The sequence below is a fragment of the Limanda limanda genome, chromosome 1, assembly GCF_963576545.1.
Source record: "Limanda limanda chromosome 1, fLimLim1.1, whole genome shotgun sequence".
Classification (NCBI taxonomy): Eukaryota; Metazoa; Chordata; class Actinopteri; order Pleuronectiformes; family Pleuronectidae; genus Limanda; species Limanda limanda.
This window is the reverse complement of record NC_083636.1, coordinates 35,702,492-35,719,161: the sequence shown is the minus strand read 5'-3', so window position 1 is coordinate 35,719,161 and position 16,670 is coordinate 35,702,492. Positions and strand designations below refer to the sequence as shown.

At 41.4% G+C, this 16,670-nt stretch overlaps 1 protein-coding gene across 1 annotated transcript; it reads right to left on the bottom strand.

Annotated features, from left to right (window-relative positions):
- Positions 1 to 1,028: 1,028 nt before the first annotated feature.
- Positions 1,029 to 16,200, bottom strand: fgf10a (fibroblast growth factor 10a). Its single transcript, XM_061079488.1, has 3 exons — positions 15,741 to 16,200; positions 3,248 to 3,351; positions 1,029 to 1,303 (listed from the first exon to the last, which is right to left on the bottom strand). Exons 1-3 carry the CDS (start codon positions 16,186 to 16,188, stop codon positions 1,103 to 1,105), a joined length of 753 nt encoding a protein of 250 aa, XP_060935471.1. The 5' UTR covers positions 16,189 to 16,200; the 3' UTR covers positions 1,029 to 1,102.
- Positions 16,201 to 16,670: the final 470 nt, after the last annotated feature.

The window sequence follows — 16,670 nt, the reverse complement described above, 5'->3', positions numbered from 1 at the left end:
ATTTTTTTTCACTTTTTTTCAAGAGTTTCCCACAGATTCCATTCACTTAATGGTGATAATCTATGGCTTATGTATGAACACACGCAACAGATTCTGTGTGAGCGCTTCAGGGTGAAGGACAAATTCTTGTGTGATAGAGTTCTAACTATAAGGTCTGTCTGTATAGATGGTAGAAACTTTATGTATGAAAGCGGTAGCATGCGTCAAATAGTGCTGTGGATGGATTATTATGAGAAGAGTAAATAACTTTTTTGGGTTCATCGTGTAACTGGGACACTGCCAATCTAGATAATTAATTGGAAACACTGTTTTTACAAAGCGGTAAAGTGGAATTAGCCTTGGCGGAGGTGCGTGCTCTCGGACCGCCCCTCTGGTTAAAAATATGAGCAAAAGATTCAAACTCAGTCAAACAAGTTAAAGACAAATATGTTATTTTTTAATATTTATTCAGGTTTAAATGATTAGTATTCAAAAAGAGAAGCATAAATGGTAAAGACAAGACTTTGTCCTTTTTGTGTGTTTGATTTTTTTTGTTAAATATTACACAAAATAAATAAATTTAAAGGAAAACCATGATAGCGTTAGACTTGCTGCTGTGGTGGTGCTTTCTTGACTCAATCCTCTCAGCTCTGCCATCTGCTTCTTCCCCTCCTTTCTTGTCTTTTCTCTTCCTTTTCACTCACTCAGTTCTCGATCAATACTTCCTTTTCCTTCCTCTTTCTTCTCCTCTCTTGCATCTTTGCCTCCTGTCATTTCATTTTCGTCTCTTGCCAGTCAAGCACTTCACATATACACAAATCTAGAAATGTGAGTTACTAAATCACATTTTGGCACAGAAGTCAGTTTCTGTTCATATTTTCTACTGTGCCTATGTACTTTATAACTTAAAACAGAAAATAATATATACATTGTATACCAATATATTTTATTTCTTTCTTTAAAAATAGAAATGTCTTTATCCAACACAGATAAAAGTCTCTAGGTTTCCTTTCTTGTCCTCCTCAGTGCATCATTAAGATCCCGCTCAGATCTGTCCAATAAAGCCACCACTATAACTCCAGATAAGTCCAGTACCGTACAGTCTGAGTTCTCCCACGTCAAATCACCGTGGTTGTACCACGATGGGCAGGAAGTGAGTGGCTGTGTTTTTCCTCCGTGTCTTCCTCCCCTTCATTGGTCTTCCGTTGGCGTTCAATCCCACAAACATGTGCTTCTTCTTGTTGCGCCACTCTGCCGAAGCATAGGTGTTGTACTTGTTCTCCTCAATGCGTTCAGTCAGACGACAGTCCGGACCAAAGTCCCTCTGTGGAGGAGAAACACGGGAGACGTGAAAATCAGAGTAGAGAAACTAAAGATAACATCTGTCTAGAATGGCTACTGCCAAATATTTATCAGACAGTGTTTGTAAAAACACATGATCTGTTTTGAAAACAGGAGGCTAAGTTACATTTGTGGCTTTTTATTTGTTAAACATCACATTAACAGTTTGGTTCACTGAAATGAAAGTGAATAAACTTTGTTTCTGTAATGGAGCCCCAGTGTTTCTATTTTCTTTTCCTATATCCAAGCGTTTTGTGGGTTCTTCTTTATCTTTAAATTTCATTAACACTGTTTCAATTTACCAAGAAATTGATTATATGCTGGAAAGTGAGATATTTGTCATGCTCGCTAATGTTTATTTGATTGTTGTTCTCATCTTGTCATAGAAGGACAATATCCTGTTGATATTTTACTCTGTGACGAGGGATCAACAAATGGCCCAGACATAGCTTAAGACCAATGTCAAATGTGATGAATGGGACAGGGCCAGAGAGGTTACCATGAGATGTGGTGTCTCAAAGTTTTCAGGCTCGATGCCAACAAAGAGCATCATGACACCATGTTTGTAAGATTTACCACAGTGACCACCCACTGGTAAATGAAGAGAAAATTATCTGAGAGTCAGTTCACTCAAAGCTGCAGTGGTGCTTAAGGCGAATGTCGTATAAACAGCGAGTTAACTATACGCAGTTGATATTCATAAGTAAAATTGTACTTTTCCTGCTTGCTCGCTCGCTCACACACACACACATGGACACTATAAGTCTCTCTCTCTCTCTTTCTCTCTCTTGCCACAGCTGTTCAAATTGGTTCCAGAAGTAAAACTGAATGTTCCCGAAGCAAAATGAGAATATTTCACAGACGCTGTGAAGCTTTTTAACTAACTCCGGTACTCGGTACGACCAAACAACAAGTGGGAACTGGCTGCCTTTCAAGCAAAGTGTTAGTAAAGCAGATTAAACAATTTGAAAAAAAGAAAATAATCATTATAATTATATAAAATTATAGCAACAAATCTTAATTAAAAAATCCATTATCCAAGGGCCATAATATCAAGAGCATTACGGATATTAAAAGGTTAAAAATATTTACATCTAATGGACTTTTAAAATACAATGTATATTCCAGATTACCTGGTGAATATCCTCCACTCTTTGAGAGTTTTGTACAAAGTGAATCATGGTAAAAACCAAAAAAATCCAGTTATAATCCTTTGTGTCACACATGTATTAATCTGGCGATATAATGAAACAATGAATCCATTTGATTATCACTGGATAAAGAAGTTACTGTTTAAAACCATCAGGTGAAATCGAACGCCAGCCCTTCACCGCCGTGCTACTGTGGTTTGTGTTGCACCGGGCAGAAGACGTCATGGGAATTCAGTTTCAGGCCATGCAACAGAATGCCTCTTTTTCTTTCTTTTTCTACCGTGTGTCATTTCATCTGTGGTGTGGCCCCAGAGAGACATGCTGAAAGTTTGGGTCCTTTCAAAGCCAGGAAAAGAGGGGGGGTAAAAAGGAGGGATGAGAGACTGAGCTGAAGAAAAGGAGGGAGAAAGAGAGTGATAGAAAAGGGGATGAAACAAGGGCTGCTCTCCCCAGAGGGACTGAAGCAGAATAGAGAAACTGAAGGATTGTGTTTCCTGTTTCTGAATGGAGAGGGGGGGAAAGGTAGGTAGCAGAGAGGAGCGCTCACACTGACTAAATGCGGTTCCTATTTCTGGAATAGAGTCTTGCAGCCATTGTTTTAGAAAGCATTGACGAGAAGCTGCAGAGGGAAAACTGTCCTTTGCAAGACTTTGAATCACCTCTATTGACAACGACGTCAGATAAATTCAATAGTCATGTGAGTGTTCTTGTGAAAAGTAGAGGAGACTGTGGAAGAACAAGTATCAGGTAGAAGAAGGCGACAAACTGTGACTCACCGCTCCGTATAGCAATCCCTTCTTGCTGATTGCCAGGTAGTGGTTACTGCTGAGGCCCCTGATGGCCACCACTCCCACATCAACTGACTTGATCTCCAAAATACCTGTTAAAGCAGGGGACAGAAAGAAAAACCATGTCAACATTTTGTGAGGATCAGTTCCTCCAATACATTTGCTTTTTCTTATATCAGATAAATATTTAGGGTCCAGTTTAGTGCTCCGAGAAATCATTTTCTTGTTCATCGTCTCATTACAATCCTGATACAAACCTGTGGTGAAGCACAAACTGTGCAAGAAAACCTTGCCAGTTTATAATGTGCAAAGACGTATCATGGGATATGAAGTTTTTCATTTGCATGCATCACAAAAAATTACATTTAATAATTTTGCTACATGGCTTCAAAACCCTTAAATCCTGCTGCAGAAACTTTCACTTTCTTCCTCACAAGTGAGCCCCAGTCCTGTCTACCCCTTTTCTTCACTGTGCGACTGTCAGACCTCAGACTGGCCTCTTGCCCCCTGTTCATTTGCTGGTTGGCTTGTGGGCTGCATGCCCTGGGACCGAGGTGTAAGCCAGGAAAAAAAAATTCTCCGCTCTGTTTGTTTTTTCTGACCAGGGGAGCTGCAGGCAGGCACACGGACAGGACGGAGAGAGGCTTTTTGGCTGCCAGGCTGGCAAGAGGTCAAGGCTTCCGTATCAGTTTTCAAGCCTGAACCAATTACTGGTTTAAGCTGTGGTCGCCGGCTCTTTCTTCTCTCATCCTAAAGTCAGTTACACCAAGCCATAAAACTATCAGGGGTTTTGAGAGGATTAGCTAAAGGGGCCAGAGGGAAGTGGGGCCTGGTTGCAGGAGTAGTCAAAAGGATAAAGTGAGAACGGGAGACCGTTTACACAGAGTATCGCTTGAGCTTTTCTTAGACAGTTTCCTATTTGAGTAATGAGGAATGGACAACTTTCAAAACCACACACACATAGACATAGTGGAAGGTTTACCAAGAATAACTGCAGGTGCACACAGCTCAGACACATGGATAAGATGTTATGGGAGAAACAGTGGATCTGGAAGAGCTTGGGAATTATAGATATATTAGTTTACTAAAAGACCAAGTAAATTACCATCACTTTGTTCTTCTAGCTTCAATGTTCATATAAATCATACCTGCTTTTAGACCAGATGCCCTTTCCCTGGCTTCACTCCAACTCCCTCATCCTCAGACAGATTTGCAGCCTTCTACAGCCCTGGTGTGATTTTTATTAAGGTCAGAGCGATGAAGATGAAGGGGTGAAGCTGTGAATCTCCATCCTGAACTTCTTTGCGCTGACACTGTCTCCCACTGCATTTACATGTATATTTCAGCTTTTGTGTCCCAGTGCTTCTTCTCATTTCTTTGCCAGCTCAGTGAGAAACAGTTAAGCATTTGATTAAAAACGTAGAAAAGCACTTGCAATTACTTAATGTTTTGCAGGGACAAACAATTTTCCATCTTGTAAGTGTTGTCTTTTAAATGGTCTTTGGCCTAGTTTCTTTTTGTTAAATGTAGTCATTGGCAAAAGATTACAGGCATTAATCAGTCCCAACATTTGGTCAATAAAAGCTGTTGCTGAACCTCTAAAATTCAAGAAGATTTCTGTAGCTCACAGTGCATCATGTTGGCTTGTTGTTGAGCGCATTACTCACAGAGGCATGAACCTCAGGGCCTAACTGATCAATCAGATTCCAAACGATCCATCTCCCTGGACCACAGTCAACATTTCTGAGCTGTGATTGGTCAAAATAAGATTGTCTGTGCTACGCTTGCGGCCGGTCCACCTGTTCAAACCGTTTTCCCTCCTCCCGTTTGATGTGGTTTGTCAAAAACCAAAAGCGCAAGGCTCTTTTATGGCCCCTTTACCAGTTACAAGAAGCAGCCTGTCTGCCTGCCAGTTAAAAGGCCAGGCTGCAACAAAAGGCTTAGATTGCGGCAACAGAGTTTATGGCAAATGGGATGGAGAGAAACAGCAGCCTGCTTTGTGTCACTGCAGACACACACACGTCAGGACGCAGATGTAGACATGTACACACATACAAAAAGTTGCGTCTCTGGTACTTGGCCTTAATTGCAATGTAACTATTTAAAACAATTTTCATTGTTAATAATTTAGGTTACATATTTGTCCAATGCTCTTTTTTTTTCTTCATGTGCCACCCTGGATCTCAGCCCAGCATATTTATTATGAATTTATGTTTGCACGTGCAAAGAAAAAACTTTTATGACTCAACACTGAAAGCGCAAATTGCACACGGTCCATTTAATGTAAAAGGCACAGACACTTTCTGATATCAACATATTTTAGGAAACTACCAAGGGCAAACACCTGTGTGTAACAACTCAATAACTTTGGTGAAAACGAGCCAAAAGAGTATTGAAAAAAGAGAACACTGACAGAGCTCAGAGTTCATATAAACACAGTCTGGCCTCCCAACTGTAAGAAACTGTTAATTAACCACTTCATAAAGACCACTACTTTGTTTACTGGGTTCGTTATGGAACTCCACTGGGACTCGTATCCATAATGTACATGGAAATCTGCCATTAGGGTGCATTTCAACTCCGAAATACAACGTTTTATGATCTACAGCTTTTATTGATCATAGTGATGGTTTTATTGGATGATCGTGTTGTGGTGGTTGCTGTAGTTTATGCTCCTCATCTATTGTTTGTCTGATTATGTCATCTGATTCTGAGGGCGGTTTCACACCAACTGTTTATTTGTTCTGGTCCAAGTCGGGTGATGAGTTTCTAAACTTGGACTGTTTTTTTTTACTTCTTTCGGTTTTGTTTCACACAAAAATCCTAACAAACCAAAATGCACCACTACAAACCACAGGAGAAATATTCACTCTGCTTATTGGTTAGAAGTATTTTGGACAGGATCAAGAACAGAGATACAGGAAGGAAGGTCCCGGGCATAGTGAGACGGAAACCATGCTAGTTCAGTATTTGTGTTTTGACACTTTTTGCCATAAACCGCCATTGTACGTCTTTCAAAGAGCAACAAACACAAGTTGATATTAAAACCAATGGTCAGTTTGGAGGCAAATGGCGACGATGAGAAATAGACGTTGGCTTTGTTAACTAAATAATCTTCCCAATTACCTCACACAGAGGTACATTCACAAGCATATACGTGAAAATATGTTCTCAGACACACACACACACACACAGAGGGACGTACACAGCCCCTCCCCTCCCCGGCTAGCCCCTTTGGAAACACGGTCCGTGAGACTCCAGCTGAACCTAAAGGTTAAAAGAGGTTGTGAAAATGTTTCCACTGTTTATCCGGAGGCTTTTTTGAAGATTATACTGCGGTTGTTCACATCGTGACCTTGACGCGGTGACCAGCTGTGAGTGGGTCTACTGTTGGCCTGCAGACCCGCTGAGGTCTCGCTCTGCATTGTGTAATATTGTCACTTGTGGACAAGCTTGTGTCGTGAACTCCTGATCCTCAGTGAGATGGTTTATGGTTCTTTTATTCTACGTCCCTAGCGAAGATATTTGGTCGCGCCCTTGATTTCCTGTGTTTTTTCGACCGCGACCAACTCTTTCTTTTAATATGAAAAATGAATGCAACATTCAAAACGTAAAATTCATAAAGCACAAGTAGCCCTTTTATGTATTGTTTTTAAGATTTAAAGTCTGATTTGCATTGGTTGAGGTCTGAACATGAAGATCAGTTTTCTCTTTTGAAATTGTGGCAACAGAGTGACTGACGACGTGTTGAATTCACTGTGACATGAGAGTTTACGTGCACGCAACAACCGAAATCCATTCCAGTAAAATAATCGATAAAATAAATAAAAGATACAAAAGAAAGAATACAGGAATTCAATTAAATCAAACCCCCGATGATTAAATCAGATATGAAGTGAAAATATTAAACTCTTCTAGTTGACCAAACAAAACACAATGACCCAACGCATGAAAAAAAAGTAATTTAAAAACAAAAAAGTGTTCTTGGCTGCTGCGTTTAAGACCACTTGTGGTTTTGAATGGATCAAACTATTTCCTTTACATTTTGTTTTTGTCTTTGAGTTTGGCTCAATATTTCCGGCCCTTATGAAGTCTGAAGGAGAACAAACACTTCTTGCTTGTGCAGTTTGCTTGGCCAGTGCTGGTGAAGATATTGGGTTGGAGTAGAAACTGCTGTATATCATGTGTTCTGAGGAGTGTTGAGGTATTGGTTTAGACTTGATGTGGTGGACAACAGTATCATCCTGTGTTAAGTGGCCACATCAAAGTCTATGTGGACGACCGAAGCTGAGAAAACACAGGCCTGTTTCTGATTTTAACGCAGTCTAAATATTTTCACAAAAGTAAAGTAATTTATTTTTCCAAAATTTATTTTGTATTTATTACATTTTTGGGTTTATAAATCATCAAGTAGATAAAGGAGTGTTTTTGTTCGCTTCATTGACTGGGTTCCTTCTCAAGTATATTTTCCATTTATATTTGACATGTACTCACAGTGATATTTAGCTTATTCTTGCCCCCATAATGGTTTTATTTCCTCTCCTGACAGGAGCACTCACATCACCGTCTCCCCTTAGAAATAGCCCTAACCGCACAGTGTTCAGGCTGTGTGTTATTTCGGATCTGGCTTGAGGTTCCTTAAGAAAAACAAGCCCAGAATATTCTGGAATCAAACAAAACAGATCACCTGAGTGTTTTAAATACCGGAGGTCTAGCCAACAGATAGCGTTAAGTTTAGTCTGCGTGGATCATCATTCCAGTCCGCATAATTTAAGCTCACTTTTCCGAGTGCAGCTAGACCGCAGTGAGTTATATCACATGCGTTTGTGAGCAGCTGGGAGGAAACCGATAGAAATTCACAATGATTTGACCAAAAGGAGAGAAAAAGAGGAGAAGCAAAACATAACCACCTGAGATATTGTGATTACACAGTTGACTTTGTAACATGATAAAGTGGCAAAGCTGCCAGTTTCTGTCAAAACATTTCACAGGCCTGACACGGCGGGAGTTCTGTTTGCAGTCAAAGTGCTGTGACGGTTGTCTGCAATTTACACATTTTTCATTTACTCCTCTGCTGCCAGTGCGATGTTTCCCAACTGTTGTGGTCTGCATTGTTGGCTCTGGACTTCCATCTTCAGGAATCTTGTTATCTTACACCACAAATATTATGCACAGACAAGCATAAATATTATTCAGATTGTCACATCCAGCTTTCTGTGTAAAGCTATTGTCTCTTCTCACATGTGCATTATGTTCTTAAACACACACACACACGCACGCACACACACTCACAGAGAGAGTAATTAGCTGGCATTCCTGCCTTCTCTGTTCAAGTGGCCAGACTTGCCCATGTGCCTCTCTGAACTCTGCTCTGAGCTCTCAGCTTTACCTTTGATGACTCCATTAAGAGCCTCACTTTCGTGTGTGTGTGTAGCAGGGTTGGGGGTGAGTGAGAGAGTATAGGAGGGGAGCAGGAACATGAGGTGTGTGTGTGTGTGTGTGTGTGTGTGTGTGTGTGTGTGTGTGTGTGTGTGTGTGTGTGTGTGTGTGTGTGTGTGTGTGTGTGTGTGTGTGTGTGTGTGTGTGTGTGTGTGTGTGTGTGTGTGTGTGTGTGTGTGTGTGTGTGTGTGTGTGTGTGTGTGTGTGTATTTGGTAGGGGGCTTTTCTTGAAGCACATGGTGTCTATATGGCGGCAGCCCTGGATGTTATCTTTCACAGATGCTATTCTTCACCTCCTGCTGTTTTACTGGCCATGAATTCTGCCTGTTCACATGCACCAGGCTAACACCAAAATGACACTTTCAGTATTAGGCTTCCATTGCACTGCACAGCACAGTTACAGGTTTAGAAAAGCTAACTTCAGGGCTGGATGTTTTTTAGTTTGAGAAAATAACTTGGGCTGCAGCTATGATGAATTGATCTAATCAAATATATATATATAAGAAACATTTTGAACAATGCTGGTTGCAGCAATACATCTTAATTTGTCAGCTGGATATACAATTTGCATCAGGAAGTTGTTTTCTTTTCTTCTGCAAGAGGTCACTGTCATGCTCAATTTACAGTCTAAAGTTGTGATGGCTTTACAAAGAGAAAACAAGTAAAGTTAATAAACTACAGAATATTAAAGTTCAACATTTTAGATAGATTTGTTTTATTACAATATTTTCTAGAACATCCTTGGACATGATGCAGCATCACATCAGAGGCCATCAAGATGAGTTTCATTTTGACACGACAAATACCACAATTTCCACCTCTTAACTTTTCTTTCACTTTTCCTTCAATGTTTACTCCAATGTGAACATTGCTGTGATTCAGTTTTCCAGTTCATTGTGGGATGTGATGACTTGTTATTTAGATTGCAACAAACTTCTGGATTACTGGAAAGACATCTCTGAGATGAGCCAGGGACTGAGCTGAATGTGCAACATGTTTTGATTCACACAGATGATTCTTCTCCATATTAAAGATATGAACTCTGCTTCCAGATATTTCATGGGAAAGATGATTTGCACCAAAGCTTGATAGTTGTTTGGAAAGCAGAAATATTACTGAGACGTATGTCAGAGTATCACCTCGGGGGGGGGGGGGGGGGGTATGATTGTACTATGGAAGAATCCTCCACATAACACAAACAATGAAAAAAGCTATCCATCAAAGCAAAGATGTCTAAGTTAAGATTGTGGACAGTAATCGACTCTCTGTGTTTGGAGACCTTTCCTCGTCGGAGAGCTGGAAAGCTCCAACGAAGCGGAGGATGTTACAGAAACATGATTTGCTGCTGAAAGACTTTTGTTTAAGGTGGTGCCGGACTGGTGGGGCTTTTGGCCACGCTACCTCCGTCTGCCTACAGAAATCTGGCTCCCATTTCAGTCATGTTGTAGCTGACACATTAATGGACAGGGGAGTGAGTTGATGGGAAAATATTGGGCTGCAGTGTCAGGAAATATGTAAACAGTGATGGAAAAATTAGACGGATCCCGTCATTGTCCTCAGTGACGCCTGGCAAACGCAAAGAGTTTAAAAAAGCAATAAAAAAAATATCTTGATGGAAAACTGTGTTGTTCTGATAGTTTTCTGCTCTGCATGAGAGCACTTCCAAAGCATTATCACACACATGCTTTAAATGACCCTTTAGTGGGAAGTGATGGGGTCAAAGGCACTTGTACATCTGAACCTCGAGACCTTCACACTCACCGCTGCATGTGAAACATGGAAAATGGTGCTGACGGGGAAAGGAAAGAAGTTGTATGATGAAGATGTTTTTGATAATCTACATGATGCAATTTCATGCTGTAACTGGAAAACAACTTGGCGACATTTTAAAGGGCAACAAACTTTAGATTCACTAGAAAGTTTGGTTTCGTCAATGAAATCATTGCATTTTAGAGTCAAACAAATCCATGTGGAGACCTTTGACGACTATTTCAACTAGAAATGGATGTTTTGCGAAATGTGAGGATCATCTTTTTATTACCGAAGTTATTGAGAGATTTGCCAGAGAATTTATTGCATAACAACTCAAGTCAGTGCCTTTGAAACTTTCAAAAGTTTTAGATTAGGTCTATTTTTATTGTTGTAAAAAGGTTCAGAGTGTAACCTAGACCTCATCAAATGTAGGTGCAGTCTGTTCTTTCTTGGCCTGATGTCTGGGAATCGCATTAAATGTTTAGTCCCTAAATAAGTATTTCAGACTCGAGGCATCAAAGATTGTGCAACAACTCTTTGTAAAGTGCTATTAAACTGCTACCAGTAGATACCAAGAAATCGCTTGGTTAATCCAAATTTCTTTAAAAGTTTGCAATAAATGATCAATGCTCATAGTCAGTCTGTCTTACTTACAGTAAAATCAAATTGCTCTTATGTAAGATAATCAATATTATGTAATTGTGTTTCTCCGGGTCACAGACAGTGTTTGCTCAGTAGATTCCAGTAAAAGGAGTCATGAATGAGAACTGACATGATTTGATCCAGACTCCTGCTGCAGCCTATTAACAGAGCATCACTATGAGGAGTGTAGTACGTAACCAAATGTATTTGATCTGAATCCATCAGTGCTGCTCATCCTTACAGTCACATAACAACCTGGGAATCTGAGACTACTTCCTGTTTCTTCAGCAATAAGCAAAATCGATGTTAGAGGGAAGCTCACAAGATATCAAATTCGAGGAGGGAGTGTGTAGGCAGTGTATGTTTATCGTGTTTACTCTGCAGCTGAATGGGATTGTTGATGTGAAACTTGGCTCTGGCAGCTTAAGGAGCTCTCGATGATGTGCTCGATGTTTTTCCTGAACAAGCTTGTGCAGTGACATTTGCACAGCACGTTTATTTACGGCCGTTGGAGAAGGGGGGAGTCCATGAAGATGTCAGAGTAACTTTGAATGAAAAGCAATGCTGACACTAACCTCTGGTGCATCCAATACCTCCTCATAACTCTCTTTTATGGGCCACACTGTTACCTTTTCCCACGAGAACTCTAAACATGCTCATCAAGAAAGAAAAACACCGGAAGATACCACAAGAGAGGGGAAAAAAGGGGGAAGATGGGAATAATTTTAAGGAGATAAATTGAAGGAAAACGTTTTATTTTGTTTTAAACTTGCTAAGTCATTGGAGGCTTATGGCGGCAGAGGTGAAAGCTAAAGATTTGCCTGCATTTAAAACAACAGATTAAAGTATTTTCCCCCCCCGTTTTTTGTCATTCGGATTGTAACTAACAAAGTAGAAGAATCTGCAAATGGAATTAAATAATAAAGTTTTCTAACACTGATTAAACCTTTTTTTCGTACCTCTCGTAGAATCAATTGCATTTTATCGAAATACCTTATTTTGTCTTGTTTCAAGATGCTGACGGACGCTATTTGTTCCAGACAGATTAGTTGCAGAATGAGATTAAAACTGTCTCACTGAATTTGCAGATTTATTTCTTTTGTAGCAGAAAATAAAGACTTTCAGGACTCAATAATAGGCAGAAATTCTTGTTAAGATGGAGAATTTGTTCTGTAAGAACATGTTTCCTCCTCAGTGAAAATACAACTGTACTGTATTAGACTAGCACACTATGTTATTCCGAAGTAAACAGTATAGAATGCCAAATTTGTATCCCCTGACCTACATTACATAGCTAACAGCGGCTGCTGAGTAACCAAGCAGCTAAAAGTGATGCACTGTGTAAGGTGTTGACCTTTCCATTAACAAAGCTTCCTGACTCGGGTCAATAGGTAGAGGTCAAACCAGAGGGGGTAGACATGTGTATTTAGCCCGGACATAAAAAAGCTGCCCTAAATCAAAATAACGTCCCCTGTATTAGACTATCCATACATTTTGGAGCGTGAGATTCAGTCATGTCAGTGGGTAGTGTGTCCACTGTGATTCATGTCAACAATAAGTATGTGTGGCAGATTTTACAGTCTGGGTGGCCAGAGTGAGAATCAAAGCTCTGACTTAAGTAAAGTTGGCACCATTTAATAAAAAATGAACTGTGGTCCAACTGCAAACACATGTACACTTTATTTGTGTGTTTGTAGATGTAGTGTAACAGTCTGTGGACAACGTGGATGTAAGAAAACAAGGAGAGATCTGGCAGCAACGACAGAACCACATGACGGCTCATGCAGCAGGGTTACGAAGGATGAGGTGAGATGGACAGATGGACACTGATCACATGAACTCTAATAGACAAACCCTGACGTGCACCGGTGAGCTCGCATTCACACCACCTTAACCCTGAGTGACGTATTGCCCCCAGCTTTGACAAGATGATTAGAAAGGCTCGGCTGCGGAGGAGAGCCTCGACCCCGGAGCTGCACCTAAAACTTCTTCATCACCTCTGACACCATCTAATGACACTCATTTGCGATCTGACCTCCTGAACATTACCAGACTACTAGACCATGACAACCGCACTAACAACTGCTCCCACACTTTATTTTTCTAGTTTAATGCTTTCCTTAAAGGAGTGGTCCATTTCTGACAATGAGCTCCGGGGTCAAATTCCCGATATGCAACATGCAAGTTGACTTTGACACATTGGTGCAATTGAAGCATCCTGTGTCATGAGGGTTAATTATGTGACTTAGTATGTTGTTTGCATTATCTAAAAGTGTGTCTGTGATAAGCACATAAGGGCCAGAAACCTGAAATTCCCAATAAGTTTTTGCAGCTTTGAAACATTTGTTTTAATTTACTTTTAATCCTAACTTTCATAGACTGAAGTATAAAAATACATTGAAATGTAGATGCCCACATTATATCACGAAGCTCCTGAGCAGGATCATGTGTAAAAAACATGTCTAGTATGTTGAATACCACATCGTCGTTCTCAGTTAGGGGAGGAGAATTTAATTATGTTCTGAAGGGTACAATTTGTTCTCTGCAGATTTTAAAGCACATGCAAAGTATCAGAAGGTGGCGCATTAGCTAAGTGTACAAACTCCTGTACATGCAAAGTCCCTGCACAGATGCAATCACTATAGTGTGGCGGTGTGCACTCACACACCATTTAATCATTATTTCCTCACAGCCAAAGCAGCACGTTTCCACCCATCGTCTGTTAATCTGAAACATGTCTTACATCTGCACTTGCTATCAGGTAGATCCAGCTTAAAGTCCTCATATTTGAAGTTTCTTCCTCTAGAGAGTTTTTACCCATGTCCCACAACAATCAAGACAAGAGCTGTTGAAATTGATGGATTGTGCCTCTAATGCCATGACCTGATGCCATTATACTTGGTGACTGGTTGCACTCTAATGGTTGAACTCTTAATGTGTATGTGTGTAAAAGTGTGTGTGCATGTTTCTGTGTGTGTGTGTGTGTGTGTGTCAGAGAGGACTGCAGGCAAGGGGAGGGAGGAAGAGACGCTAATTGAAATTCCTTCAGCCATGTCTGGCAGAGCCTTGGTGTCTGAGTGGCACATACGCACACACATGCACATGCACACACATATTCACACTGGCCCTGGCCCTAATAAAAGTGGGCTTTGCCATATGGAGGCCATGTGCAAGACTGGCCTCTCTGTGCTAGAGCGTGTGTGTGCGAGTGTGTGAGCGCTCAGCAGGAGAGGCTTGTACAGCACCACAGACCCACAGACACATGCATTCAAACCTACGACATGTGTATGAAGGTGTGCGAGCGATAAAGATCTTCATATGCGGTTAGACTCTCAGAGACGCATGCAGGACATGCTGTTACAGATTCTCACACACGCAGTGGGCGTAATGCAGAGCTGGCCTGTTGTATTCATCTTAAAGAGATTAGTTTGTGTTTTGGACGTCACCCATTTGATTCTGTTAACTGGCAGGGAAACTCTGGGCAGGTAAATGTGGGAGTAATGTTCTGCTCTCCCTCAGCAACTACTGTCAATGTGGCCTCGGGCGAAGCAACTATTCTGAGCTGCTTTGAGGCCAGAAGACTGTGGTAGCCCTGGAGAACTTCCAGATGTGTTTAACTAGAAGATAAAGACGTGGACCTCAGAATGAACATCTGATTTTCTGTTCTGGATCAGTCATAAATGATTATAATGGCCCTTAAAAGTTCTTAAAACTTTTTTTTATTTGCTAGTGTACAGATGTGTTGAAGTTTGCATGCAATCATACAACAACCATTGTGGTGCAGCTCATATGTCACAATTATGTTCATTAAAAATGTACGTTAGAAAATATTCTGCAAAATGCGTACATACTGCATTCATCCAGTCATTCTCTTTTAAGAGTTAACATATTTCAAGAGCTGTGTGTGAGTGTAACTGTGTGTGAATGTGAGGCTGAGTGATGCTGACAAAGTGCATGTGTGCTAAGTGACCCTTCTCAGGATAAATAGAAGTTAAAATCATACTTCACAAGCCGCAAAATGCACAACCAGAAGAATGAGCTGGTTATTACTTTACAGTAAGTCAGTATAACCTCATACTTAGCAAATGCCCACTACTATTATAGCTGCGGCACATTGGCAGCAATGAGTTAGTCTTCTTGTCATTCTCCCTGGGGGACTGGTGATAGTTGTGTTTCAGATATTTCCACAAAGAGGAAGAACGGACTTTGGACAATTTCTAATTGGTTCCAGTGGATCATCTTTTATTTATCTGTTTGGCTTACTCATTTTGTTTTCTCCTCTCCTCTCTCTTCCACACTCCTACCGTCATGCTGTCTTTTCTTAAACTCTGTAGTCTGGCAAATATGCCTGCCTGTACACATGGTGGGAAGGCTGAGAAGCACGCAGCTCTGTTATTTGTTCTTTTGCCCAGTCACCTGTCTTCATGTGCACGGTTGCTTAGGAGTGGAAAACAGAAACATCACTTTGCACATATAAACACAGTAGATCTAATGGGAGACAGCCAGTGCATCTTCTGTCATATTGTTCTCATTGGCAGATTGGGGGCATAAGTGAAAGTGAAAGAACAGTTTTGAATCCTCATAAATTGCTGTTTAAAATTTAAAGTATAAATAAGACACATTCAAGAGCAAGACAAATCTCACTTACTGTACGGATCGTCCTCGCTTTTGGTGCCATTAACCGTCCCTTTCCTGTCAATGCGAAGGAAGAATTTCTGGTAGGAGAACAGTTTCCTCTGCCGCACGTCTCCTTGTAGATGGTTGTAGCTGCTCCGCACGTGGCGTCCGACAACTGTCTCAGAGGACGATGATACATTGGTTGCCCGTGGCAACCTCGCAGATGATGCATGCAGAGGAGCGGGTGATGAGGGAGGTGGTGGGTGAGGGATGAAGTGAGGAGGAGTCCCTCCCGGGGCATTGTGGTTTCTGTCCGGGTTTGACCGTGATGATAGAGCAGACAGCGGTGAGGACGAGGAAGGTCCGAGCAGGAGAAGCAGGAGAAGGAAGGTGAGGGGGAGGAGGAGTGAAGGTCTGCAGCAGGGGCAGGAGGAGAACCAGGCGACCGGTGCACCTTGTGTCACTGTCCATCTACACATGGTAGTGGAGCTGGGAGAGCTGTGGAGGTGCACAGGGGCTGGGGCATGCTGAGCTGGGTGCAGGGAGAGGAAACAAGAGTGGGAGAAACTCCCCCGGCCAAGCGACTACACCTCCTCTGTCTGGGGACCCACAACCTCACCGGCACTGTGGTGGAAAAGTGGTAGAACGTCTGGTTTGAAGATTGATCAGTGATTCACTTAAGCTGATGTAGAGTTGTCAGTAATGCTGGTGATGGGTGGTGGTGGTGGTGGTGGGGAAGCCCTCAGTGTTGTGGCTGACTCTGCTGAAGTCCCCGGTGCTGTTTATTCCTCAGGATTGCGTCAACATCCATAACTCAGATCACCTCACAACGGGAACAACCAGGGGCTTCTCTCCTCGTCTTCTTGCTGCTTCTGGCTGCTTCTGGCTTCTGGCTCCCTCTAAAAATTACTTTTTTTCTAAAGTTTCACTCACATCCAAAGTGAAAATATCAGTTCATTCA

Bases quoted from the DNA above. Each gene is read 5' to 3' on its own strand.
- fgf10a (XM_061079488.1), bottom strand. From the start codon at position 16,188: ATGTGTAGATGGACAGTGACACAAGGTGCACCGGTCGCCTGGTTCTCC. The intron at 3,352-15,740 runs GTAAGTGAGATT...CTGCTTTAACAG, and splicing joins AAGCGAGGACGATCCGTACA to GTATTTTGGAGATCAAGTCA. The intron at 1,304-3,247 runs GTGAGTCACAGT...TCTCCTCCACAG, and splicing joins AGGGATTGCTATACGGAGCG to AGGGACTTTGGTCCGGACTG.